Source organism: Podarcis vaucheri (assembly GCF_965113315.1).
Source record: "Podarcis vaucheri genome assembly, chromosome: 6".
Taxonomy (NCBI): Eukaryota; Metazoa; Chordata; class Lepidosauria; order Squamata; family Lacertidae; genus Podarcis; species Podarcis vaucheri.
In genome coordinates, this window is record NC_138764.1 from 77,154,266 (window position 1) to 77,181,650 (window position 27,385).

A 27,385-nucleotide genomic window follows, 5' to 3' on the forward strand; every position below is an offset into this window, starting at 1 on the left:
GTATTTTCACTGCAGTGTTTGGCAGATAGTGAGTTTGAAAATTGCTGCTGGCATGTGTTTACCTCCAGAAAAAATTCACAGCACACTGTCCTTGGTGCTGGAACAGCTAGCATATCTAAGAGGCATACATTGTTGTAGTCTCTCTCAATCAGCACCTTTGTTAAGTACTCTTATTTGGAGCAATGCGTCAAATAACTTATTAATCACTTGGGACTTTAACATACCATAGTGTCAACATTACCTTTTCTTGATTCCAGAAGATGGATAAACATTGTCATATTCAGTCCACTTTCACATTCTACGAGTTATGTTTAATTGTTGATGCGCTTACAACTCATTATGTGTCTTGAACAGTTTGCTGTTGGGGGCTCCATCTCAATCAGCCAAGATTTCAGACCATGAAAGAAATGTAAGCAACTTGAGGCAACACTGATGACCATTGTCATGGTGCTTAGGGCCATTTTTAGGGCCATTTTCAGGACCACCCATAATTTGCATAATGCATAGATAGGCAACATGGTGCTCTTGAGATATTGTTGGACTGCAACTCCCAACAGCCCCAGCCAGCATGGCCAGTGGAGAGCACCAAATTGGCTACCCCAGTGTAATGCATGTTACTTATTGTAAGAGGAGACAGTATGCAGAGAATATATATATATTTATGGCAGAATAAAATTACTGAAAGTTCATTCTGGTTGTAAGTTTTTTTAAAGAATGAGGCCAAAGCACTAGTCACAAGGAGGGAAAGTTACCACCAAGAATATGGGTACTGTTCCTGTAAGCACTGAAGACTCAAACAAGATGTCATGTTAGAACTGCAGCAATACTGAAAAGAACACGTCTTACAGTTCTTGACTCAAGCATACAGTTGATGAGCCAGGAACAAAGTGTCAGTTCGTGGATGGATGGATGCATTGAGTGATGATGTACCATGGCACACTATGGGTGAGCCATAAAGAGGAGAAAATAAAGGGCAAATACTTCAGTCAGTAATCACAATGTAAAAAAGGAATAAAGAATTCAGTCTGATTATTCCTAGTTTGCAGCCTCTATATTCCCTAGTTTCCTACTTTCATATTCCCATTGTGCAAATAAAACTCAATTGATTTTAGGAGTTCTGAGGTATAATGATGGTCTCTTGAGATGGTAAAAAGGGAAATACAGAAATCACACTGAATGCCTGAAAATAGATAAGATAGAGACATTGATGGAGTGCTATAAGTGGAATGTGTCTGAAATAGATAGATGGATGGAAAGAATAAAGTGCACACCACAATGGGACCAAAGATGCCATTCCACTGAAATAAAAAAGTATTCAGCTGTCCTGGTTAGAAAAAGCACTGGCCACAAAATCATAATACGGTAATGTAGCCTCTTGTTTGAGTGATTATCATACCTTTAAAACTCTTGCATATCATAATATTTTAGTGGCAGTGGAAGAAGTTGATGCAGTGTCTTTAAAAAATGCAACAAGCTGGGTGAAGTTTGTGAGCAACTATTTGAGTAGATGTGAAATTGTTGAGATTGAAAATTGAAATACTGCAAAGCTACCAGAATTCTTTGTAATGTAGGGTAATCCTGTAATCTGTCCCTTAGGATCAGATTCACAGAAAATCTGTAAACCCCCAAATCAAGTTATGTGAGGAATATTTGCATACACACACACAATTATAATAATACCTTCTCTTGTTTCCACTGAGTGCAAGAAAGAGGCTGCTACTGTCTTTTGCAGGATTGGTCTCAGAGCTCTCTGTGCCAATGCAGCCCATTGCCCAAATAAATACTTCTGATGCTGTGGACTATTAGTTTTCAATGGCACAAGCTTGTACCCACTTATGTGAGACTATGCCTTATTTCACTCAGTGCGACTTGCTTTTGCACAGTATTAGGAACTTCCTGACTTCCACCTAATAATAGTGGTCGCCATGGAGCGTAACCTGAAAATGCTCAACCTGAAGCGACTTTAACCCGAGGTATGACTGTACATCTGAAGCAACTGATGTTTTGCTGCTTCATGTATGGCAGAGGGAAGGGTAGCCCATGCCTGTTTTCTGCTGGGGAGAGATCCACGGGTAAATTTCCCTAGATGATCTAAAGCAGGGGTAGGCAACCTAAGGCCCGTGGGCCACAAGCAGCCCACGGGGGTCGTTTAATTGGCCCATGAGCCGCCCCCGAACTGAGCCACCTGCTCAGCGAGTCCCCGTGTGCTGTGCTAAACCGACGCAGTACGGTGCAGGGACTCGCTTCCACGGTGCTGGAAATCACATCTGCGCATGCACAGATGCCAAAAATCGTGTCTGCACAGACGCAGACACCGGAAAACATGTCTGCACAGATGACGCCGGAAATTGCGGACCTGTGCACTCACACACACTTGTGATCCGGCCCATGGAATAATCTCCCCTGGAGTGAACTGGCCCAGGTGAGGTAAACCTTGCCCACCCCTGATCTTACAGTCCTACACAGGGGCAGGTGGTCTTTGAGGTAACCTGCTCCCAACTTGTTCAAGGCTTTATATGAACTTGGTTCAGCAAGTGGCCGGCAGCTAGTGCAGTTCCCTCAGCACAGATGTAATATATGCATGTCCAGAAGTGCCACTCAACAAACACATTGCAATCCAGTCATGATGTTACCAACCCAGGGGTCATAGTGGCCAAGTTACCCTTGTTCGGGAAAGTATGTCGTTGGAGTGCCAGCCTAAACTGATAATAGGTGCTTCTAACCACAGAGGTTAAGCCTCCAATGACAAAGATTGATCTAGGAGCACCTCAAGGTACCTGGCTGTTCCTTCAGAGGAAGAGCAGTCCCATCCAGCACTCCCCCAACTCCCAGACCAGGGATCTGCTTACCCACAGAGTCTCTGGTTGTCTTGCCATCAATATATTTCTTCATCTTGTCTTTGGGCACTTTCTAATGCTGGGCCATTTGAATCTTGTTTGCTACTATGTTACGGTTATGTATTATTATTATTATTATTATAGTTTTTAATGTACCAATAAAAACTATAACATACAATTGTATCGATAATTGCTACTGTAAACTGCACTGTGATTTTAAAAAATGAGGAGCTGTCTATACCTGTGCAGAAATAAGTGCCTGAGGCTATGCCATGAAATCAATGAGAGTGAAGGACTTTTGGTTTAAATTTTATTTTTATTTTACGATTTAATATATTTCTAGCCTGCCCTTCATAATTACTGATATCAAGGTGGGATACAAGAAAACAGTCTCAATGGAACTGTCTCGTTTCCCTAGATTACTCCTTATGGCAATGTTAATGAGACAGCACCAGTTTTCTAGTAATGCTTTATTGAAACAAGCATGGTAAAACAAAATGTGAAGACTTACAGTGAGGGAAAGGGAGTCATTTCCACCTACAGAGCAATGGCATGGCAATGTTGAAAATTGAGAATTTCAGTCAAGCAGATGCATGCATGCTTGAATACCAGATACAAGGCATAACCAGAGGCAATACATGCACACTTGGCAAGAAGGTGCTTGCATTTGTTTGAATTTGTTCAGTCAAGTAATTGAGCAAACATATTTAAAAAGAGAGGGATGCTACCAGATGCATAATCCCTTCATTGCCATCACTGTCATCTAGGCATTTATTAGAGGATCTCTTTAATTTTTCAAGAAGGCAGGCAAACAGTTGTGGTTTTCTCACTATTTTGCACATGAAATATGGAAACACGTATGAAGATATTACAACTGAGACCTGTAATGAAGTGTTGCAGTGTGAAGCATTCCTATTCAGGTTGACAGACAGATGGGCCCTTTTGCAGGTTGCTCAATTCCATTCCTTATGCAGTTTTCTATTCCCCTTACCGTACTCCCACCCTAAGACAGCTAGTCAGTATGTCTGAACACTGAACATGCTCAGTCCTCATTTGGCTTTAGTGAGATGGACTTCCCTCCCCTTATGGCTACCTTCCCCTCCCCCCCCCAAATATATTATTTTGCACTTGTGCAAATCTGGTTATATGCACTCATGTCTGTTGACACCATTTTGGATCCAAGAATGCTAGCATGATTAGTACTTATTTAAAAAACCAAAATAAATGTTCAGTCAGCATGTGATAAAAGGATTCCTACTTCAGCAATGTATGAATCTCTTTGTTGTCATTATTGAGAGTATGGCCTCTCAGATCAAATATTTCTGTTTGATGTATGCAGTATTATAATGTAAAGAAACAGACTCATTTAGGTACTATATAGAGGTATAATAGGTACAATATGTCGTGTTAGATTGGGTGATTACAATTTTAAAAGAAACTGTGATCTGGAAATTACTGTGGAATCATGCAACATTTTGCCTTACTGGAGAGCAAGAGAGACGGATTCCAGGTTTAGTTTACCTGTGATTTTATGGACATGACTGTTTTGATGTGGTTCAGTGGTACCTTGGGTTATGAACTTAATTTGTTCTGGAGGTCTGTTCTTAACCTGAAACCGTTCTTAACCTGAGGTGCACTTTTGCTAATGGGTCCTCCCGTTGCCACCGCACCAGTTCCTCACGATTTCCATTCTCATCCTGGGGCAAAGTTCTCAACCTGAGGTACTACTTCTGGATTAGCAGAGTTTGTAACCTGAAGTGTTTGTAACCCGCGTTTATAATCCGAGGTACCACCGTATACTCATTCAGAGAATTAACACTGTGGGTTAGTTACCTGATGCCTAATTGAAATATAAAATATATTTGAATAAGACTGGCAGCCAACTGTCAATATAGCAACAAAATCTCCACCCCTTGTTAGCTTCATTCCTATCAAAGTACTCTAGAAAGAGATAGTATAATCAGCTTGCTTGAGTTGTATTAAAAATGGGTGTAGTCACATTCTTCAGATTTTTACTGAAAGTAGTCAATATTAGCTCAACTCAAATGGTAGTCAAGTAGTTCTTTGTTTTGTAAAGACAGTGGAAAAGTACATAGAGTTCTCCTGGGATTAGTTCTACAGTCCTAAACATTTCCACTGCCATGTGAGCCTGTGATACCACTGAGAGGTCCATGTAAGCATTATCAATACGACCCATGAAATTGACTTGGTGACTTGCTGGCATAACAGCTGAGACACCCATCCTAAGCAATTTTATACTGACACAGAAGGCCGCCAAATCAAGTTTGCAAATTTGCACAAATAAGTTTCAAACAGTGTTTTATTTCTGTTTGCCATATGCAGAAGAGAAAGAGAGTAGGAAATTTGTAAGGAGTTGGATTCATTTATCATCATCAGAAGCACTGTTAATGGCTGACATGATTTTGCCTCACAGTTTAATCTCAGTGTTGCTGCACATGGCCTGAGGCCCAAGTTTTTATGCTGAAATGTGCCCAAATTAAACCCCTGTACTTCTAGAAGTGAAAAATGGCAATCCAATCTACACCGTGGTTAAACCAAATTGGATTTCGGCCATGTTGGACATTATGGAATTGGGGTTTTAAAAATTGTCTGAAATATGGATCAAAGCTGTATGGATCAGTGCTATAAAGCAGGGATATTTGTTGGACTCTGGTGTCAAAGGATATAAAACATATAGTTGGAAAAAAACAAAGCAGACATTTGTGCCATGAGGCAAAAGAATCATTTGATTTTTTAATGTTCGTTTTTTAATTGTGGCATTAAAAAGTTGTTTCAGTATCATTTTGTTCATGCAGCACATAGTTAAACTATGGAATTTTCCATTGGTGAAGGTCATCAACTTGGATGGCTTTAAAAGAGAATGAAACAGATTAAAGGGCTATCAATGGCAACTAACTCTGGCTATATTCTACCTCCACTGTTGAAGGCACTATGCCTTTGAATGCCATTTGCTGGAAATCACAAGTAGAGAGAGTGCTAATCCTCTCATGTCCTGCTTTTGTACTTTCCATAGGCATCTGGTTGGCCACTGTGAGAAAAGGACGCTGGACTACATGGGCCATTCGCCTGATACATCAGGCTCTTCATTTTCCAGCAGTTCTATTTTCTGCTGCATTTTTATTTATTAATTTTGGTTCTGCTGGGTCCTCAGAAGAGAAGTGAATAATTACACCTTAAAGCAGAAGAGCTACTACTTGTTTTTGAACTAATTATCTGCAGATTGAGCTGGCTTCAACTGGCAACTGCAGTTATATCTAGCAACTACAGTTTTCAAGTTAAATTGAATTTTGTGAATCCGTTTTTCCAAGATATTCAGAGTTTCTTAAGCTAAAGCTGTTAATGTTATCTTCAGTGCAACAGGCAGTCTGCAGGAAAAGTTGCCCAGGCATAGTTTACCAAATAAAGCAGCTTTGGTCAATCCAGTACCGTCCAGATGTTTTGGGCTACAACTCCCAACAGCTTCAGCTAATGCAATCATGTTGGCAGGGTCTGATGGGAATTGTAGTCCAAAATAACTGAAGAACCCCAGGCTGGTGAAAGCTGAAATAAGGGACAGTTTGGATCTGTGGTGACTGTTTTCTATGGCACTTTGGAATTGTGGGTTGCAAAATCAGGTGCCTCCATCTATGCTTTTTGACATTCCCGTTGAGAAATTTGAAACCACCAGTGCTTAGAAAAAGAATGGGAATCTTTGGCTATCGGGGATACCAGTTTTATGTAGCTTCCACAATTACACTCCTCTCCTTTTAAAAATAAAGTTTTGTTTCATAAAACAGCAAAAAGAACAAAAAGGAAACATATAAGATCCAAAATAAAAAAATTCCTTCCAGTAGCACCTTAAAGACCAACTAAGTTAGTTCTTGGTATGAGCTTTCGTGTGCATGCACACTTCTTCAGATGCACACGAAAGCTCATACCAAGAACTAACTTAGTTGGTCTTTAAGGTGCTACTGGAAGGAATTTTTTTATTTTGACTATGGCAGACCAACACGGCTACCTATCTGTATATAAGATCCAGTTCAGCTTCATGCTCTATTATGCCTCCTCCAGTATTTACCTACCAATACCAATAAGGTCAACTACAGAGGCCCTTTTCCATGTGCTCCCTCAGTCTAAAGTTAGGAGAATGAATGCAAAAAAGAGAGGGGGCCTTTGCATTGGTGTCCATCCCTGCCCATCCCCCGTAAACAATGCTGTCCCTAGGGAAGCTCACCTGCTGCCCACATTGCTGTCTTTTCAGCACCAAATTAAGAGTTTTCCTTTATCCTCAAGCCTTTTAAGATCTGCTTTTAAGCCACTGTGGTACAGCTGGTGGTTTTAATGTAGGCTGTTTTAGTTCTGTGCTGTTAATGGTCTTTTATTGTGCTGTTTCTGTATTTGAAGTTTTATACTAGTTTTCTTTTAAATTTATTGTGGGTTCGTGTCCTTATGCTTTTATTCTCATTTTATTTGTATGGCTCCAAGAGAATTTATTTTATGAGGCGTCTCATAAATATTATGGGCCTGGGGGCCACACCTCACTCTCACATGCTCCCATCTCCTCTCCCCATCCTCTTTTCACATACTCTGGTTCCTTCCTTCAGTTCCTGGCTTGCATTAACCATAATTTGACCAGACTTCTGAAATGGGTAAACTATGGTTTGCCCAAACCCTAGAATGTAGCATCTGTGATACTTTTTTGTGAGGTCCCTTTGGAGCCTGTTTTTGAAGGAAAAGGAGGGGGAAAATAGTGCTTCATCATCAATTAGCGCCTTCTGCAATGTGGGAGAAGACAGGCAGGTTTGATCCTGGTTACTTTGAAAAACTGTAGTGCAGTAGTTGCCTTGCATGGAAAGCTTATTCCATTTGAAATGGTGCCAGGCCACATGCTCCGAGCAAAAGAGTACAAGAGTAATATCTGCTCTATATTAATTATGACTTCTGAAGCTTTGCCTAATTACATTCCCTCTCTTAAGATGACACAAATATTTATGAGTGGGACATTTTATTCTCGTTGTAATCAGTGACATAAATAGGTAACACCTTTATAAAGAGTTAATAAAAATATGTAAACACCGGATAGAGTGCAAAATATTGAGCAGTGTGCAGTAAAACATTCCAATGTTTATTGTATTAATTGAATATTCATGAGATGCCAATTTAAATTACAGTTCACAACTGTTGCTGTGTCTAATGAATAATTTAAACAAGTGTGGCCAAAGAGATTTCAACGCTGCATTAGCAAACTGCAACGGATTAGCAACAGAGAATTTATAATTAGCTTTGTATATCCTATAATAAATTCATTGGAAAGATGGTTTTAATTATCCCACATGTTAATTTGGAATAGAGTGCATTAATTTTCAACTAAAAAGTAACCCTTTCCTCCCAGGTGATGATTCCCCCCCTTTAATTTTGTAATTGCATGGCATTTTCTAGGTTTTCACTTTCTAAGTCTGATTATATTATTATTATTATTATTATTATTATTATTATTATTATTATTATTATTTGAATCCATGGGTTTGGGTCCTATCCCCTGGAGCAGGAGAAAACAAGCTTGCTGCTTCTTCCATGTAGCAACCCTAGTTTAGATATTTGAAGATGGCTATCAAATTTCTTCTCAGTCTCCTCTTATCCAGGCTAAACATACTCAGCTGCCTCAACCATTCCTCATAAATCCTGGTTTCCAGACTTTTGGTCATTTGCAGTTGCGGTGACTGACCAGGATTGAGACCTTGTGGTCATAGTGAATGGCTTGATGAAAACAATGACCCAGTGTGTGACAGCTATGAAAAAGGCAAATTCCATGCAAAGGGGATCATTAAGAAAGGAACTGAAAACAAAATGTTGTTATATGGTGCAGCCACATTTGGAATGCTGTGTACAGTTCTCTGGCCAAACCTCAGCAAGGATATTGTAAAGCTGGGAAAGGTTACGAAAGGGGGCAGTCAGAATGATCAAGGGGGTGGAGCAACTCCCCTATGAGGTAAGGCTGCAGCATTTGAGACTTTGTGTTTTGAAAAAATGTGAGTGAAAGGACCTGGTGGAAGTGTATAAAATGATAAATGGCACAGAGAAAGCAGCTAGAGAAAAGTTATTTTTCTCCCTCTGTAATCATACTACAAGCTGTCAGGCTGAATGTTAGAGGATTCAGGACAGAGCAAAGACAGTTCTTCTTCACACAGCACATAGTTAAACTATGGAAATGGCTCTCATGAGAGACAGGGATGGGCACCATCTTGGATGGCTTTAAAAGAAGATTAGACAAATTCATGGTGGCTAAACACTTGGGTTGCTATGCCCTGCCTCCACACTTGGAGGCGGCATTTTTTATTTTTAAATTAAATTTACATACCGCCCGGTACCTGCAGGCCTCAGGGTGGTTCTCAGGATATGTATTCTGTTCAATGCCGGTTGTTGGAAAGCTCTTTTGCACTTGGGTCCTGCCTGTGGCTTTCCTGCAGGCATCTGCTTGGCCACAGGTTGCTGGACTAGATGGGCCACTGGCCTGATCCAGCAGGCGGCTGTTCTGTTCTTATCAGGCTCAGACTTGGATTCAATTGGGAACATGATGCTCTGTGGAATATGCAATGGTCCCTTTCCTTGTGAGTTGTTTTAGGGCTCAGGGTGGAGGAAGGATGGAAATATGGTTTGAGTGGAAGAATGCTTTGCCCAGATCCCAATATTGCTTCACAACACCCCAGGTATCCCATTGGTTCTTCATGAACGGCATATAAAAGCTTTACTCCTGGGTCTTTGCTTGAATAGTGTAGGTTGGCCTTTCTTGAATAGCTCTCCTTTTTTTGTCCTGCAAAGCTGTTTGGCTGCTATCTCTTTCTATCCCTCCCACCTTTTATTCCCTGCCTGCCTACTCTGCTTCCTCCACCTGCCTACATCTTTGCTCCCGCAGCAATTTGGACAGATTTCTCAGCTGAGACTCTGGCCTGTAATGGGCTCCCTGGATCTACTCCAGCACTCTGGCCAATTGCAGTCCTAGTCATCTCTGGATTATCACTTCAGCTTTCCATATACTCAGCTGTCTACAGGCAAGTGTTCCAAAATGGTGTGAAAGTGAGCAGCCTTTTTGAAACCTCTCTTCACTCAAAAGAACCCCTTTTGTACCCCAAATAAATAAAATGTCCCTTTCAGAACTTCAGTCTTAATTAGAATATACAGTGCAGCTCATTAGACAGTGGGGGAAATTGAGGAATATTTCAGAGTGCATACATCTTCGGGTGTGCATGAGAACATCTGTCCTTGGCATTCAGATTCTGAAAGAGCCTCTTGGTTTCCAGCGAATAAAGGAGCACCCCTTCCAGGTGGTATTGTTTAATTCCAGGTCGTTAGGTTAATCAGATCTTGCTGATGTTTGATTTGTTCTGTAATATAAACATTGACTTGGCACATGTCCTTAAGATCTGATTGGATAAAAATGCAAATGCTGCATTGAACATAGTGTTCCTTCTGGAATATTTTGGTGACACAGACACAGAGACAAAGAGAGGCAGCTTTTGAAAAAGCTTAATTGAAATATGCGCTGTTTTCTTTGAGATTCATCTGGTATATGAAAATAGGCAGCTGGCTGTAAAATGTAAAGTGCAGAGAGAGAAGAGATAAAAAGTTACTTTCTTTTCCCTAGTGCCCCAGAGGAATAAATTTTATTTTGCTTGGCCATGTTCTTAGTGAATCCTAATCAGCTAGAATGTCTGGTTAATACTTATTGATACGGTGTAGAGCAGTAAAAGTATTTTATTTTCCCTTGTTTTGCTGAAATATTTGACTTTCAAGGGAGTGCAAATTGTAGATAGTTGTATCTTAAATGCTTAAGTGGTTTTCTTGATGGAATTGCATATTTGGCACACAAGAGACGGAGACCCAGGTGGAGCAATCTTCACCTCGATTAATCAGGGATTATTTTGTTAATTTTTCATGAGAATATCCCGAACAATCCCAGTGCATTTCAGAGGTACAACTTTGTTGGCCCTGCCATGTTATCAGTCGGGCCAGAGAAGTAATGGAAAGTGAAGATGAAGATGTGTTCTAGCTAATCAACATTTTTTTAGGACATCAAGACAATGTCATCAAATATCATACTGCCTAGTATTTAGTTCTTGGCAAACCAAAATTGTCAGTGATCATGCAATGAATAATTTAAATGCAAAATCATAGGTTCTGCATCTACATGATTGATGACATGCTCCTTTTCATGTAGGACCAGCATATTCATGATGTGTTGGGAGACCTGCTGGTAACCAAAGTAGACATGGCATGAATCAATCAATCAATCAATCAATCAATCAATCAATCAATCCTTCCCTTACTTTGAGCTAAGGCAAAATGGGGGTGAAGGGTTGCTAATATTCCCTTCATATCCAGTGATTTCCCCCACCCCACCCCTTTTCAAAAGGAACCACAAGGTGTGGGAAGAAGAACAAGAGAATGAATGTACCCGTGTTGCCAGAGCAAAGGAGCCCACATCCCCTTGCCTTGAACCAGTCATACATATTGATAGTTGAAGTAGAATCCATTGGAAGTAATGCAATTCCGATGGCTGAAATCTACATCATGTTGTAGATCAATGCTGTATTACTTTCCATCCAAATGTTCCTCCACATAACCATTCTGTCCCACAACCAGACATGACTACAATGTACGTCTCACCACATGCTGCTATAAGGGTATTGAAAATTGCCAGCAGAACACAGCAATATAGGGAGCATTGATCCAACTTCCTGGAGGTAACTTTTCAGAGTCAGCAATGGAAGGGCATAAATAAGGAAGACTTGTGTCCATAGCTCAATGCACTTGGAAGACCAGACTCTAAATGACCAATGTTACTGTGTGACATGTTAATTGCAAGGGCCCGGGAACCCGTTATCGCTTTTAACATTTCTGAACAAAACTCCCTTGATATATTGCAGTGTGAATGTTAAAATGTAATGGCACACAACCCAGGTGTGTGCATGTAATAGCATGGTGGACTGTATAACACAACCACAATGAGACTGGCCCAACTTTCTGCCACAATAGCAGTAGCTGGTATATATGCATGTAACAGTGTTAAGACGCAAACCCTGTTTCAAGCTTGGACTAGTTCAGAAGGATCTCGGTTTTAACCTGGAATGGAGCCACCTTTTTGTAGCAGTAATAATAATATTATAATAATTTATTATTTATACCCCGTCCATCTGGCTGGGTTTCCCCAGCCACTTTGGGTGGCTCCCAACAGAATATTAAAAACACAATAAAACATTAAACATTAAAAACTTCCCTGAACAGCAGAAGCAGCACAAGTTTACGTTTATTCTTTTATAAAGAATCCAAATGGCAGAGTAGCATCTGATTTGTCATATCAGAGAGCTTTCTCTGTCTCTTCAATAATAAAGGTTTCTACATATATGGTGGTTTTTACACAATTCTGGCGTGTCATTTTAAACCTAAAATAAGAAGGCAGAATGGAGTCCATGAAATGTAATTTGAACACCACATGGCCCCCCAGATGCTCCCATCTTCAATTCAGATGAGTGGAAGAACTTGCATTGTCTCATCCCAGGCACATAATAGCCACATCTGTTTTAGCACTAAAGCTGTTAAGGATCCTAGGAAGATGCAATGCCGAAAAACACTCAGACTTGGACAAATTAATTGTCAGTTGTACATTTGTTTGCTCTCTTAAAATCTCAGGGTGTTACCTAGGATTTTACCTCAGTATATGTCCTGGGTGATATGCATGGATCTTAACATACCTTTTAAAAGATATATTTGGAGGAGGGGTGTCAGAAATAAATATTACATTTTTTACATTTATTGCTATACATTTGTAAAATGGTGTTTTCATATTTAGGCTTGGTGTGGCTCCTTGGTGTGGATTTTTTAAAAAATAATTTTAAATGCTGGATCAAATTTTGCAGTGAGGGACAATGCTTTCAAAATTAATTCACCGCGCTCCTCCCTAGAGAGTGATTTTTCTAGATTGTCTTCTTGTTTTTCCTATCCTGTTCTAAAATCACTATATTTTATGCTCCCTGCAATAAACTGTAGAGGCCTGTCATTACTTGGGGGCCTTTCACTTTATAGCAACACAATATCTAAAATGTCTAGCAAAGGCCAGAAGAGGCATAAAACAAGGTGGATGGGACTCTGCAAAAAAGCTCAATAAAACACAAAAGCTCACGTGGGAAAATGTATCTGAGCTCTGGATACACATCATGAACTTTGTCACTATTGCTTTGTGGCACAGAGAAGGAAGGAACAGCAGAAAAATCTTTTTGCAGAGTGGATACAAACATTGGCAGGCCATGGGCAAACTACCTTGCCACAGACACTTCCCAGCAAGATCTCTTCTGGCAGCAATAATCTATTGTGTAACTGTTTCAACATTAAGATTGTGCCGTATGAGTTTTGTTGCATTTATGTTCTGCTGCACACAGTAGCAGCCAGTGTAGACCTTCCAAGTATCTCTGTTTTCCAGGGACAGTCCCAGATTGTCAGAAGCCGTTCCGGTTTCTGATTTGATCCCCAAATGTCCCACTTTTCCTTAGGATGTCCCTATTTTCACTGGAGAAATGTTGGAGGATATAGATAGAGTTATCCAACCCTTGAGCCATCTGAAGGCAGCCCTGTATAGGGAAGTTTTTTAATGTTTCATGTTTTATTGTGTTTTTATGTACAGTGGTACCTCGGGTTAAGTACTTAATTCGTTCCAGAGGTCCGTTCTTAACTGAAACGGTTCTTCACCTGAAGTATCACTTTAGCTAATGGGGCCTTCTGCTGCCGCTGCAGCATGATTTCTGTTCTCATCCTGAAGCAAAGTTCTTAACCCGAGGTACTATTTCTGGGTTAGCGGAGTCTGTAACCTGAAGTGTCCGTAACCTGAAGCGTATGTAACCCGAGGTACCACTGTATGTTGGAAGCTGTCCAGAGTGGCTGAGGCAACTCAGTCAGTTGAGTGGGGTATTATCATCACCACCATCACCATCGTGGAATAAGACATCCCTGTTTTCATTAGTGAAATGTCGAAGGGTATGCCAGTGTGGTGGAGCATTGCCACTCACCTGACCTCTGGACAGATGAGCCGCTGTCGCTTACTGGGAGGGGTAAGGCAGCAGGGAAGCCAGTGTAGTTTACATGCACCAGCAGGAGCACCAGATTGGTTCCATTGGCGCATCTGCACTGCACTGACCCTGTTGCCTTGTCCTTCTGCTTCCTTTTTTTTTTTCATTCATAAATTTTTATTCATATTTGCACATATATACAGGAAAAACATAAACAAAAAATCCACCACATACCTTATACAAATTATATCCACTTCACAAATCATAAATAAAATACATAACTGAGTTAGTCCCAACTGAGCCTTGGACTTCCCTCCACTCCTTTGGTAAGTATCGAATAAATTATATAGTCGCGTACTTTTTAACTCTTTTACATAGGCCTTTCCCTCTGTTAGAGTTATTTCAACCCCGCCAGTGTCACCTGAACTTTAGATTCCATATACAATAAATATTTCTTCCAATTGTCATGAAATTTCTGTTCATCTTGGTCCCTTAATCTTCCTGATATTCTATCAAGCTCAGCATAGTTTATCATTTTAACAGGCCACTCACTTATGTTGGGTATTACTTCTAATTTCCAATTTTGTGCTAACATAGTTCTTGCAGCTGTCGTGGCATATAGAAACAAGATCTTATCTTCTTTTTTAATTTCTTTGCCAACCATTCCTAACAAAAATGTCCCTCTGCTTCCTGGTAAGCAATTGCCATGCCCTTTTGTGAGGTCAGGTGAGCACCACTGCTCCACGATGCCATAGGCTGCACAGAACATAAAGGAAAAAAAGAGAGGTTATCCCACAAGAGGCAAAAACTGAAGCAAAGTCACTGTCACTTCATTAGTGCCCTACTTTTCCATCATCATTACACTCAAAGCTATTCACATTGAAGCATGACAAAACAACAACAACACCACCACCACATGACTATGACTATGACTTGCCCATATAAGACAATCTGAAACTGTTTCATAGTAACAAGAATAAAACATCAGTATAAAAATGTCACAATTACAGTACTTAATAATTCAATTAAACAAAGAACACACACCCTGGCCTTGATGGTAATAAGTGATAGGTAACAAAGCACACTCTCCTCTGGTGAGATAGGGTGACTAACCAGTAATGGGGGGAAATTGCATGTTACAGCTGCGTGTCAAAAATTTGGTGTGTATTGATGTTAGCGTGTGAATACAGATAATCTGAGTATATAAAGCCCCATACAGCTTGGAACCGGGATACATCAAAGATCACCTCACCCCTTATGTACATTTACAGGTATCGGCAGTGAAAACAAACTCCAAGCCATTTGTTTCATTTATGGCTCTAAAACATGGATGAAGCCTGGTACGTTAACGGGGCGTTCCCCATTTGTTAAACACCATTTTCCGTTGTTTCCAGCAGCTTTTCTTAACACAGAGGCTGTGGAGATTCATCTTCATAATGAAGTGTTAATTGTGTTTGGATGACTCTTTCCCCAGTAATAATAGTGTGCCGTAACACTAGATCATAGCCCGTCAAAACACAGGATTCAGATTGCTGTACTAATATCCTCCAAAAAATAGTAACAGATTTGTGTCAAATATGGGGTGGCAGCAGAGAGGGAAAGCAATAAAAGTAACCGGACTTGTGGGGAACGTGGGCATGGGGGTGTTCTTTGACTTCCAAAGTGTGCAGTGCCCTAATAATGAATATTTTTAAGATTAGGCAATTTCCTAATTTAAAGTAGCCTTGCTTTCTTTAGAAGTGAGAATCAGGCTTAATGGTGAATGTTTTAATGTCGTAAGTTACCACATTGTAGAAAAACCTACATGTTTTAGGAGATGGAATATCTCAAATCTCAAAATTAGGCACATTCAGAAGAGATGTTCATCCTGCAAAGATGAAGGGGGGAAGCCATGCTGCAATAACTTCACCATGCATTCTGCTTGGCAAGGTTCTCAGCACCGTGCAGAATGCAGGCTTTCCATCGAGAGTACCATATTACAATACAGTAATGTGAACTAGCTGTGCCTGTATATGAACCAGTGATTGAGAGCTATAGCTGTAGGAAGCCTCTACTGTGTGATAAACGCACCCCCACAGAAATAAATTACTCCCTCTCTAAATCCTTCCCTACTGTTCCCCTCGTGTTCATAACAGGATGATCAGTTGAACCAAAAAGGTGGCTGTTACTTTAAAGGATAAATTAGTTTGACTCTTAACTCAATAATTAAAACGGTTATGGCTATGAGCCTGCAGGGATAATGTACTATTATTATAGTCATTTGTTTCAATTAAATGCTTACTGATTTCACAATAGCAGCTGGGCACCTGTGTGAGATAGCTATTACTCTGAACAAGACATCTCAAATTCCACCAGAAATTTGTCGCCTCTCCAAAGCATTTTCCATACACCATGAAAGTTTATTAGGAACAGTTACAAATTGGGAGGAGGAGTGGGTGGTAATTAGGGAGGTGTGTGTGTGTGTGTGTGTGTGTGTGTGTGTGTAAAATCAATTTCTAGCAAAGTCTGAGGAGAATCTTAGGAGGAGTGATAGATATAGATCAGGTATCTCAGAATATCTTTTCTGATTTGTTACCATTGAGGAAGTTGTTCCTGTGAACTGCTGATTTGAGGTGAGAGTAGCTTTTGGTCCACCAAAGAAGCAGAAATATAAAATGCTTGATCAAGCTTGACAGGCCAGAATGTTTTCTTCAGAGAAATGCAGTAGTAGCTAATAATAATGGAGGGGCAGAGCATGTGCTATACTGAGGAGAGACATTAATGGCTGCCTTAGCAGAACGGCACCACTTTTTCTGTTGGTTAGTTACCTTCTTGCAAGGGAAAGGAAATAAATCATCCTTTGGTGATATCACAGTGAGTCAGAATTCCTGTTAATCCATGGTAAAATGCTCAGCAGATTTTTCACATATTCACCACAGTCAGGAAGCATGATTGCAGACCTCCCATGGGAAATCCCTTAACACCTTCATGTATTTTCTAGAATATGACTTCCTGGTATACTTGACTATGCAGCTCTCCTTTCTTAACATATGGGTTTAATGGTGCTCATGTTGCACAAGTATTCATTGCAACATGACATCTGAGAACACTTTCCCCTCTCCATGTTTGTGAGGTAGGTGCACCAGGAAATTTGTCTGGTTTCAAAATGTCCACTTCTTTAGCTGAAGCCAAACTGAGCCTAAACATATTTAACACAAACCACTCATACTTGGTTCATTAATAACCTTTCCCATTGCTACTGTTCATTATACCTTCCTTCCCCACCATTGACTTTTCCCTAATTATCTCCCCAAGAGACATTAGTTAACATGGTTAAAATTTAACTTGTAAACTCTTTGGGCCCAAATCCAGCTGTTTTGTTTATGCTATGCTAGAAAGTACCCTAGTACTCATGGTGCCATGTTAATAGTCATTGTCTTTCTCTTCTCTCACACTTTCTAATCTGCAGTCATCTCCAGGTGCAACTGCTTTCCCACCTCCCTCACAACATTTTTTTCCACATTGGTAGGTTTGACCAACTGGAAATGATTTAGTGCAGCTATGGCTTGCATTCAAAGCAGCACTAAGCCTCATACTCCATTACTGCAAGGATTTATGCTTGCACAACAGAACAATTTCCTCCTCTTCTTCTTTGGCACCTCTCCTAAATCTGTTCTGGGATTTCCCCAACCCCTCCTGAGGTGATTTGGGGAGTGGGTCGGTAACAATGTCTACCCACCATGAGGCATAAAGCACAGTGGGGCCCCAATACCAAACTGAGTGTGTTCAGCTGGAATCGTCCCATTGCTATTAATGGTTGCTAGATGGAACACATACTCATTTCTGCAAATTTTCATAAGAAATTTTCTGCACAGGTCTCATATCCATAATTACACTCATGGACTGGTTCTGCTCTGCTGCATAAATAATATGCACTTTAAAGGGAAAAATGTATGATTACATATTTAATGGATAAATGGAGCCGTTGTGGTCTACTGGCTCCATAATAAGAATTTTTAAAAATATCTTAATATAGTATTTGCCCAAGAGACTAATGTAGCTGCAGATGGGAATGATATTTTAGATTTGTTTAAAACCCAACAATCTACATTATATCTTACTACAATTATAAAATACATATTTTATGAACTTTCCTTAATTTAAATGTAAAATAATGAAAATACATTATTTTCCTTAGCAGCTGGCCCATCATCTTCAGCGTTGAGAGCTTTTATTAAACAGTAAAAATCCAAAGTAACTCTTGAGCAATTTGCCAATTTCTCTAGACATTAGGATAGAGTCATTGCTAATAAGTTGATATAATAATATACTCTGGACTCATGTATGTACACACTTGAGTTCTCTCCAGATGATTATCAGCTGACAGCTTATCTCAGTTGAAATGCATTGTGTGATGTGAGTTGGTAAGAAAAGTTCTCTCTGTGGTGGGTTTCCCATCCTCTCATTGAAATAATCCCCAAGTGATGAGCAGATATGTGTGAACCAGCCCTGCGACGCAAGTGTGAATGTCATTTCAATCTGGAGGAGGCTGAAATGCTGCGTCAGCTCCTTTGGAGCCAGGTAGAAATGGAATATAAATGCAACAATTTTAAAAAATGTAAACTGAATCCTCATGTTTATTAAACAGAGCAGATGAGAACCGCTCTTGTAAAAATCACGCCTGTTCCCCATTCTCCTTAAGCTCCCCCCTTCAGTGCCTTTTAAATATCTAAGCCCAACATGCTGTCTAGTGTTGTAGAAAAGCTCTTGATTCCCGACCTGTAGCAGTAAATCTGCTTCTGCATTTGGATTTATTTCTGTTGAAGCCTACTGAGCCCTCTCAGCTCTTCCCTACATCTCTTGCTTTACGAGCTGCTAATGGAGTTGGCAGGAGTCCCCTGCTAATGAGAGATTGCACCTCAGTGGGCTTATCGGAAACGAAAATTGTTAATAAATAAAGCCCTGGGTCTTTAAACTCATGTTAACATTAATCAGATTAATATAAAAAGCACAAAAAAGTCTGGAAAATGTTTAAGACAGTGTTTGATTTCCCTCCTGCTGTTTTCTACTGTGTGAGAATCTGATTGTACCTAAGTATCTGGCTTAATTCCATCTCTGAAATGAGTAGAGAAACTGTGCTGTCCCAATGCCATTGCCTCTCTGTTAGCATACCAAACTAATGAATTCTTTGATATTACTTTTATAGGTAGAATTGGAATGACAGATCTCTGTTGTTCTGGGGTTTTGTCTCCAGCAAAGAAAGCCAAAATTAGGACAACTGTTTTTTTCTGGGATTTTTGGGGACCATACTTCATTCCTGGGGTATCCCAAAATCTGACGCCACTCTTCTTCTCTGCCTGTCTTAGGTCTATTGTAGGGTTTCCCATTCATCCTTGGGAAGAAGATGTCTGTTGCTCATTTCCATCTGTTAATCCCTTTAAAATCGCCCAATGAATAAAAGGAGGAGGCTAAGCAGCCGAAAACAGCTGAATTGTCATTTATATTAACATTATTATAGAGTAGGGACCAGACTAAATAGTGATCCCCATTGTTAGTGTTTGAGAAGACATCTGGCTAGGCAGCTATCTTGCTCCTTCCACTGGCTCCTTCAAAATCTGTCGCAGCTCAGAATATGATCGTCATTTGTTATTCAGGAGGCAGAGAATCTCCACAACACATTTTCAATTCTTTGTAATTAAAAGAATTGTCATGTGAGCCAGACCAAAAGTCCTAGTTGCCTAGCATTCTGTCCCTGAGAGTGGTTGGCCAGATAGACCCAAGGAAAAGAGAAATGTGGTGATAATATTCCCCATTTTATTGTATTTGTTGGCCATCAGAGGTGAATTGGCTTTGAATATAGATGTTCCATTTTAGCCATTGTTAGAATTGTCCTGTACCTGATCCTTCTTACCCACTCACACACATTTGAGGACCATGGTGTGGAATTAGAAGTGTGATGTCTTAAGCAGCGTAGCTTGTATCCAACACAGCCATTGGCTGAGCAGAATGACTTCTAATCTCATAATAGATCTTCTCTTCTCCCTCTCCACCCCACCCCCTGCAATCTGAGGACACACAAAAAGAAAGGGATAGTCGCTGCAGAGACAGGATGAATTGAAGGCTGGGTTTTTTTCTTAGAACGAGGATTGAATGCAATAGGGAGGAGCTGGGGGAAATAGTAGGCTGCTTATGTGGTGGAAAGGAGAGATAATGATGGATTGAGGGGAAGTTGGCAACTACAAGGAGCCAACTCCATGGGGTCAAGGAGTCTTCGCCCCCCCTTCAATATTTGAGGGGTTTGGGCACCCCCAAAGTTGATGTGCATTGTCATTCAAATAGTGTGCGTGTACCGTGTCATGTGATGGATTATGCAGGGAAGGGCTTACTTGCCCCCCCTATATTTTATTCAAGTTGACACCCCTGCGAAACTAGAAGGTGACTAGAGTGGATATGACTAAGGGCTGTAAATGGGGCAAGAGAGTTTGCTGTGAAAAGCAAAGGTGGGAACTTTATAGTCAATCTGATACATAGTCTATAACAGCAGACAGTACCAGGTGTTTCAAATGGATTACAAGGAAAGCCAGAATGAGCAGATATTGAGTACTTTGGATATAGAACAGTCTCATTCCCAAGCAAGCCAGCTAGAGACAACCCTATAGTGGTATGGTGTATAACTTCCAACTCCCCCCCCTCCTATCTGATACAAATGAAACATGGTTACCAGTGAGAATATTTTGTAAAAAACACCACCCAGTTCACTTCATACAGCTTAGCCTCAGGCTATTTAAGTGCTAGTGCCCTTTGTGGTCTTTGGCTGCAGGTTTCCATTTTACAAAAATGGCCCCATTTTTAAATATTAAATGTTGCAGGTTGTATTTGCATAGGTTGCATAGGCAGACAGTATTCTCTGGATGGGTCAGAAATTCCAAATTTGAGTAAGGATGTTGTTGTTTATAATTCTTCAATGCAATTTTCAAGGATTGTTCATTTTACGGAATAAAACCATGTTTTCAGCAGAATTAAGTGAATGATTTTTAAAAAAATTAATATTAGTATTGACATTATTATCACTGAATTTGGTCTTCAATATTTTTTTTTTAAAGAATACATATATACTAAAAATTATTGTATAGGGCATTCATTGTCATTCTTTAAAATGAATTTGATGTTTCCCTTTTCTAACCCATGATTTTGGAACTTCTTTCCAGACTCCTCTCACTTTCTGTTTTCAAAGCATGCCCCCAGTTCATCAAGTTTAAAATTACTATTTAACTTTTTTAAAAAAATATCCACTCCAACTGAGAAAACAGACTTCAGTGTTTTACTACATCAAGTTTAACATTCTGTTACTACAAAATATTCTATGGTCCTTTGGATCAAAATTTGGAGTCTCCATCTCTTTATGTTTCCTTAAGTATTCAGGAAGAGAGTCCTGTGTTGTTGCTGTTTACAAGCACATGTTTTGACTTTGGCTTTTTAAAATAAAAACAATAACATGTATGATTTAAAAAAAAATGGTATGGCCATTTTGAAAAGGAAGCAGTAAGGACACAATTGGCAAACCTGCTGCACTGTGCTGACACAGTTTGGCTTTGTGTTGCCCCCAAAACCTGACACGTCCCAATTCAACAACTGAGCATTGCTGACAACTGTCAGAGGAGCACTGCTGCAAGCAACCTCTCATTGTAGTGCTTCCTGTGGGTTGCATGGCATTTGAATCCCATGGACTGCCAGCCTGTTAAGATACCATAAGTTTCATATTAATATTAACCATATAGTATACCTTTTTATTTGGCAACCAAATGTTGCCAAATATTCTCCAAATTGAAAATAAAATGAAAACAAAGATGTGTAATCCATTGCATTGTTCTGTGTAATGAAACCGTTCTGAGAACAGCAGAGAAAGATCTCAGTGCTTTAAACTAGGAGTAACTTTTACCCAGCATGGAACAGATTAGTTTTTGCCAGTTGATTAACTTCCCAGTAACAACCATGCCCAGCCTGCATCATAATATAATTTTTATAAGACAATAAATATAATACAATTTTAATTAAAAAGTAATATTCTCCTAACTCAGATCCAGGAGATGGTCCACTCAGAAGCCACTTCCTATGAGTCCAACCATCAAGTTCCCCTGATCAATCGAGCAGGGATGTATACCGGTCACATGAGTGCCCTCAGCCAGTCACAGCTGATTTCTCAGATGGGTATGAGGAGCGGTGTTACCCATGGTTCCCCATCACCCCCCGGAAGCAAATCTGCTACACCATCTCCCTCCAGTTCTACTCAGGAAGAGGAGACAGAATCACATTATAAGGTACGTGCAGCAATGCCTGTTTTGACAGACATAGTGTTTGACAGTGGCAGCCAGCCTGCAATGGCGGAAATAATGTGCAGCAGTCAAACCAAAGATATTTTGTTTTTCCTGCAGAGAGAGAGAAGGAGAGAGAGACACACACACACACACTTTCTTGATAACTAAGGCTGTCTGCATAGAATATTTCTAAGCTAAGAAATTGGAAGACATGTCAGATTTGCAAATTATATCAAGCACAGTAGTGCTATATTGATGCATATAATAAATAGAGCAATTAAGGTAGCTAATTCAGAAAGAGTCTTTTCCCCCTAAATCTTTTTCTGTCTCACCGAAGATGCCAACTGTATCATTTTGTACTGTCCTTCCAGGTTAGGACTATGACAATAAATGCATGGCTTAGTATCCCCTCACACAAGATTTTTGCCAGTTGCAAACATTTTTTTCTGTAGAAGCAAAATTCTCATATTTGTTTGGAGAAAGAAAATGGGAAAACACAGATATCCAGCTGGGGTTTCAGTTGAGCAGTTTGCCACCTCATCACCAGAATGAAATAACAGAGAAAGCTTTCACTATATTTTAACTCAGATAGGTTTGGGATTTTTTTTTGATTTTTTTAATGTAATAATTGTTAAGTTAGTCGGTAAAGCAGAAGGGCTGTTAGGCTTCAGGGGAATTTCTTGCCATTCTGCTTTGGCTAGCAGTCAATAGATTCTGGATGTGTTGATGTTAGTGAGCAGACAAATGGAACGAGTATATGTAACATAGAAAGATTCTGTGAAATAAAAATCCTCTTCGTATTTTAGACTGTGAGGTCATGCTAATATCCTCAGCCTTGTTTTTTATTCCACATTTCTTAGAGAAACAAACCTTTGTAAGAGTAGCTTTTATCTACATAATATATAGGGTCAGCCTCTTGGGCTTGCCGATCAAAAGGTCAGCAGTTCAAATCCATGTGATGGGGTGAGCTCCCATTGCTCTGTCCCAGCTTCTGCCAACCTAGCAGTTTGAAAGCATACCAGTGCAAGTAGATAAGCAGGTACCACTGCAGCAGGAAGGTAAATGGCATCAATGTGCTCTTTGGCAGTCATCACAATCCTCCCTGCACCAGTTGTGGTTTAGTTATGCTGGCCACATGACCCATAAAGCTGTCTGTGGATAAATGCCAGCTCCCTTGGCCTGAAAAGCTAGATGAGCACTGCACCCCATAGTTGCCTTTGACTGGACTTAACTGTCCAGGGGTCCTTTACCTTGCCTTTATTTACCTTGTAATCTGTGGTATATAAAGGTAAAGGTAAAGGACCCCTGCCAGTTAAGTCCAGTTGCAGATGACTCTGGGGTTGCAGCGCTCATCTTGCTTTACAGGCCGAGGGGAGCCAGCGTTTGTCCGCAGACAGTTTTTCTGGGTCATGTGGCCAACATGACTAAGCCACTTCTGGCGCAACAGAACACCTAAACCAGAGCAGCACACGGAAACACCATTTACCTTCCCTCCAGAGTGGTACCTATTTATCTACTTGCACTTTTTGGCATGCTTTCGAACTGCTAGGTTGGCAGGAGCAGGGACCGAGCAATGGGAGCTCACCCCGTCACAGGGATTTGAACTGCCAACCTTCTGATCGGCAAGCCCAAGAGGCTCAGTGGTTTAGACCACAGCGCCACCCGCATCCCTCTGTGGTACATAGAAGTGCTTAACTTAGACTAGATTGTGCCCATTGCTTTGATGATTTGGATGTTTAGTTGTGTATCCTGTTATAAGCAGAGTGATTGTTGTCCATAAAATGTGTGCAATATAATTGAGTGATAGATTTCCATTTGGATTCTTCATGCAATGTAACCTGGTTCATATATAATTATCACAGTGCATAGTTTATAGTATAAACTATAGTTGATCACACCAAGAGTTAGCCTTGTGCTACTCCCTCCTTGCTCCTCCCTTTCCACCCCAGCTTTGAGGAAGATATGGTTTGTTAAATGGTTCAAGTGCTACTCACAATCTAGGGTATCAAAACAAGCCCTGGGCAGGTACCCTACATTGTAAGTAGCACCTTTGATATCATGGAAAACTATCTGTGATGATGCTAGAGGACACACTGAGACTTTTGCCTCCCCAGCATTGTTTAGAATCAATCCCACGTTCACAGAAAAAGAGAGGTCATTCTTTGTTTTATAAGCAGCAGTGAAAGAGGGGGGTGGAGGGAAATAGAGGACAGACCAAAGAGTAGAAAGAAGTCTTAAAGGAAGTTTGTGACTAGTCAGAGTGTTTGTAGGAGGCTCTTGTACATGATCAAAAAGTGTACCCCTGAACAAAAGTAAGCTTGTCAGTAGGAGGTGGCGAGCTGAAGGTTTAGAAGGTATTTTGAGGTCTCCTCTTCCACGATTTTAAAACAGAGACAGGCAACTTGGTGCCATGCAGATGTTCTGTACTACAACTCCCATAAACCCTGATCATTGCCCATGCTTACTATGAGTGATAGGAGTTATAGTCCAGAACACAGCGTTGTCTATCCCTGCCTTAAAGTCCGGGTGGGGAACTGTAAGTGGCTGCAGAATGAAAATTTTCTGTACGCATTAAAGTAAATTTCTACAGTAAAGTTGAATTTGTGACAATAAAGGATAGTTTGGCATATATTTCTGAGAAATAAGTGTCCCTTCCGACAAAAATGAAAACTAGTGATCTTCTAGCACCATCTACAGCATATTGGAAGAAGCCTGCTGGAAATTTAGTTGAGAGCTAGGAGAACGAAGCCGTTTGCTCCCTTCCTATAACTTCAGATCCAGAAGACACATAACATATGAATCTGTGTCATTATAGTCCAGTGGTTCATGTGGCTGAAGAAAAGGCTGTTTCCATTGGGGACCATTGGAGTACAGAAGCAGCAGAAGAGGGCCCTGAAGCCCTTTCACATCAACCATTCCCCTGCTCCAATATGCCCCTCTACCCCAATGACTTCCTCCTCTCCTTGCATTTTATCTCTTTTAACAAACCACTCTGACACTGGGCCTCTGGTCTTGCTAGAATTTGATTTCAGTTTATTGGCTTTCACCCAGTCCATTACTGAGTCAGGCACCTCCTGTTTCATATGTCACAGGAGCTGCGTGTCATCAACGTACTGATGACGCTGTGCCTTACCCTTTAAATTCTTCTTTGCAAGATCAATAAACTGACCCAAGAGCCCTTTTTATTCAAAAACAGCATGGCCCCAGTGTTCAGATGTTTCCAGAAATATACTTCAGACACCATGTTCAATGTATTATTGTTCCTTTGTGGTTCATTTTTTACTTTCATTTCTGAATTGTACCAATGAGTACAAATTGCAAGTTAAGCCTTTGGACATTGTTATTTCTATATTTGTATTTTGTGCTGTTTGTGTCTTATGTGAAAGTTTGTTGTTCAAATAGTCCAAGCCAGAGTTGGAGAACCTGTGGTTCTCTATATGTGGTTGGACTGCCAACTCGCAAACACCATGAGGAATGGTTAGGAATTCTGGCAGTTGCAGCCTAGCAACATCTGAGGGGTCCCAAGTTTTCCACCTCTAGTTTAAACAACATGTTGTATTCATTTTTGTGCTATCTTCTCAGCAGCATCACTGAGCTTAAATCTGTCATATCGTAATTTCCCCCAAACCACTGTAATGCAGAAGAATTGAATTTTGATACCTCTTTCACAAGGCCCTCTTTTAAATTGGGTGCAGTGGGGGCTCTGCCATTCCACTCAGCTTTGCCACTCCCAGGTAGGAATTAGAATTGCTGCCATAGTCAACAGTGAAAACTGTTTACTCTCACCTAGTTCTATAAAGTGGTAAAATGTTGTCAGTGAAAATCCATTCCCTCTAAAAATGTGCTGCTTCGGTTATTGATATTGGAATAGTCTTTCCTTTGGGAAAAATATTAAATGTAGTCATTGGGCAGATGAGACATATGTCCTTTTAATGGCCTTCCAGACAGTTCCACCATTGTTCCTTCTTGTTTTCCTTCTGAAAATGGTGCTATTTGTGTAGGTCTCCGGTGTCTAGAAGGAGAAGAACAAGCTGTGACTGTTGCTTTGTTCGCTGCATTGGTAATATTCTCTATTTGAATTAAGTTTAACTGATGCTTTCATTTTTGTTTTCAGTAAGTGGCTTTGAATGGCAGCAGATGTTTGATTTGAACACGTTTAGCAAAACTTTGGGAGAGTAATCTTTAAGCAAGAAGCTGAATACACAGTGTTACTGGTCTCTATGCTTGTGAGAAACCAGTTGCAGTGTAGGGGGTTGTAGTGATGTTACTAATGGGGAAATGGAGCTGGGGATATCCGTCTGGTAGAATATATGGGCAATCAGGGAATAGGGCAAAGGAGATGCAGAGCCACTCAGGAGAGCAGAGCAGAGCCTCTCTAGACTTCGTAGCTAAGGCCAAGCCTGATAAGATTACCCTGTTCTGTGTTTTGGGTATGTCTTCTTAGCTGAAACAAAATATGGGCAATTCTTCTTAGTTAAAACATAGAAACAATTTTGATTATGTTCAGAACTAACAGTGCTGCTAAAAGTCCATTTTTTATTTTTGTTGTATGCCAGCCTAGTGCGTGAACTTTAATCCATTATTGCTTGATGTTCATGGCATGTTATCAGGGACTCAGTGCATTAGCAAATATGACGAGAGTGCTTTGTGCTATAAAGGCTTTTAAGGTCTGGGCTACACTGAATGATGAGTGAACTCTTGCCAGCCCAGTAAAGCTTCAGCAATGATGGGAACCTGACCTACCCTCTCCATGGCTTCATGCAATTGACAATTGTTGCTATACTCTTAACGTCAGGCTTTAAAAACATGGCAGACATATGCTTGTGCAGTTGCCTTTCTCACACTTGTTGTACACACAAAAATGGATGTGGGGGGAGGTTTCTGTTATCAGCAAAAGGATCCAAGATTGTCTTGTATATGTGAACTTAAGAATAGGAGGAGAACAGTGCAAGAACAGGTCATGACTTGGAGTCACTTAATTCACTGTAGAGGATATTGAAAATTTCAACTCTTTTGGAACATGTGCAGCTTCCTACCAACACTGATGGTTAAGGCTCATCCTCATGTTATGTTTTTATACATGCAGAACCACATGCATGTACAAAGACATGTGTATTTTGGAACATGGACTTGCATTTTTTCATTCCTGAGTGCATGTTGGGAATAGATATCCTCCCTATTATTTGTGTAAGGATGC

The 27,385-nt window shown here is 40.4% G+C and overlaps 1 protein-coding gene and 1 long non-coding RNA gene across 9 annotated transcripts in view; one reads left to right on the top strand and one right to left on the bottom strand.

Moving 5' to 3' along the window:
• Positions 1 to 27,385, top strand: part of TOX2 (TOX high mobility group box family member 2) — a 270,950-nt gene that overhangs the window by 198,570 nt on the left and 44,995 nt on the right. For 6 of the 8 annotated variants that reach the window (XR_014220590.1, XM_082226144.1, XM_082226141.1 and 3 more), the window contains one exon: positions 21,952 to 22,191. The exons of the other annotated variants lie outside the window; for them this stretch is intronic. Coding sequence is in view for 5 of the 6 variants with exons in the window: in XM_082226144.1 (XP_082082270.1) it covers positions 21,952 to 22,191 (240 nt within the window). In the remaining variant the exon portion in view is untranslated. The remainder of the gene's footprint in view (positions 1 to 21,951; positions 22,192 to 27,385) is intronic. 8 annotated transcript variants of the gene reach the window in all.
• LOC309534451 overlaps positions 1 to 27,385 on the bottom strand; it is a 100,785-nt gene that overhangs the window by 13,497 nt on the left and 59,903 nt on the right. The gene's annotated exons all lie outside the window — the stretch shown is intronic.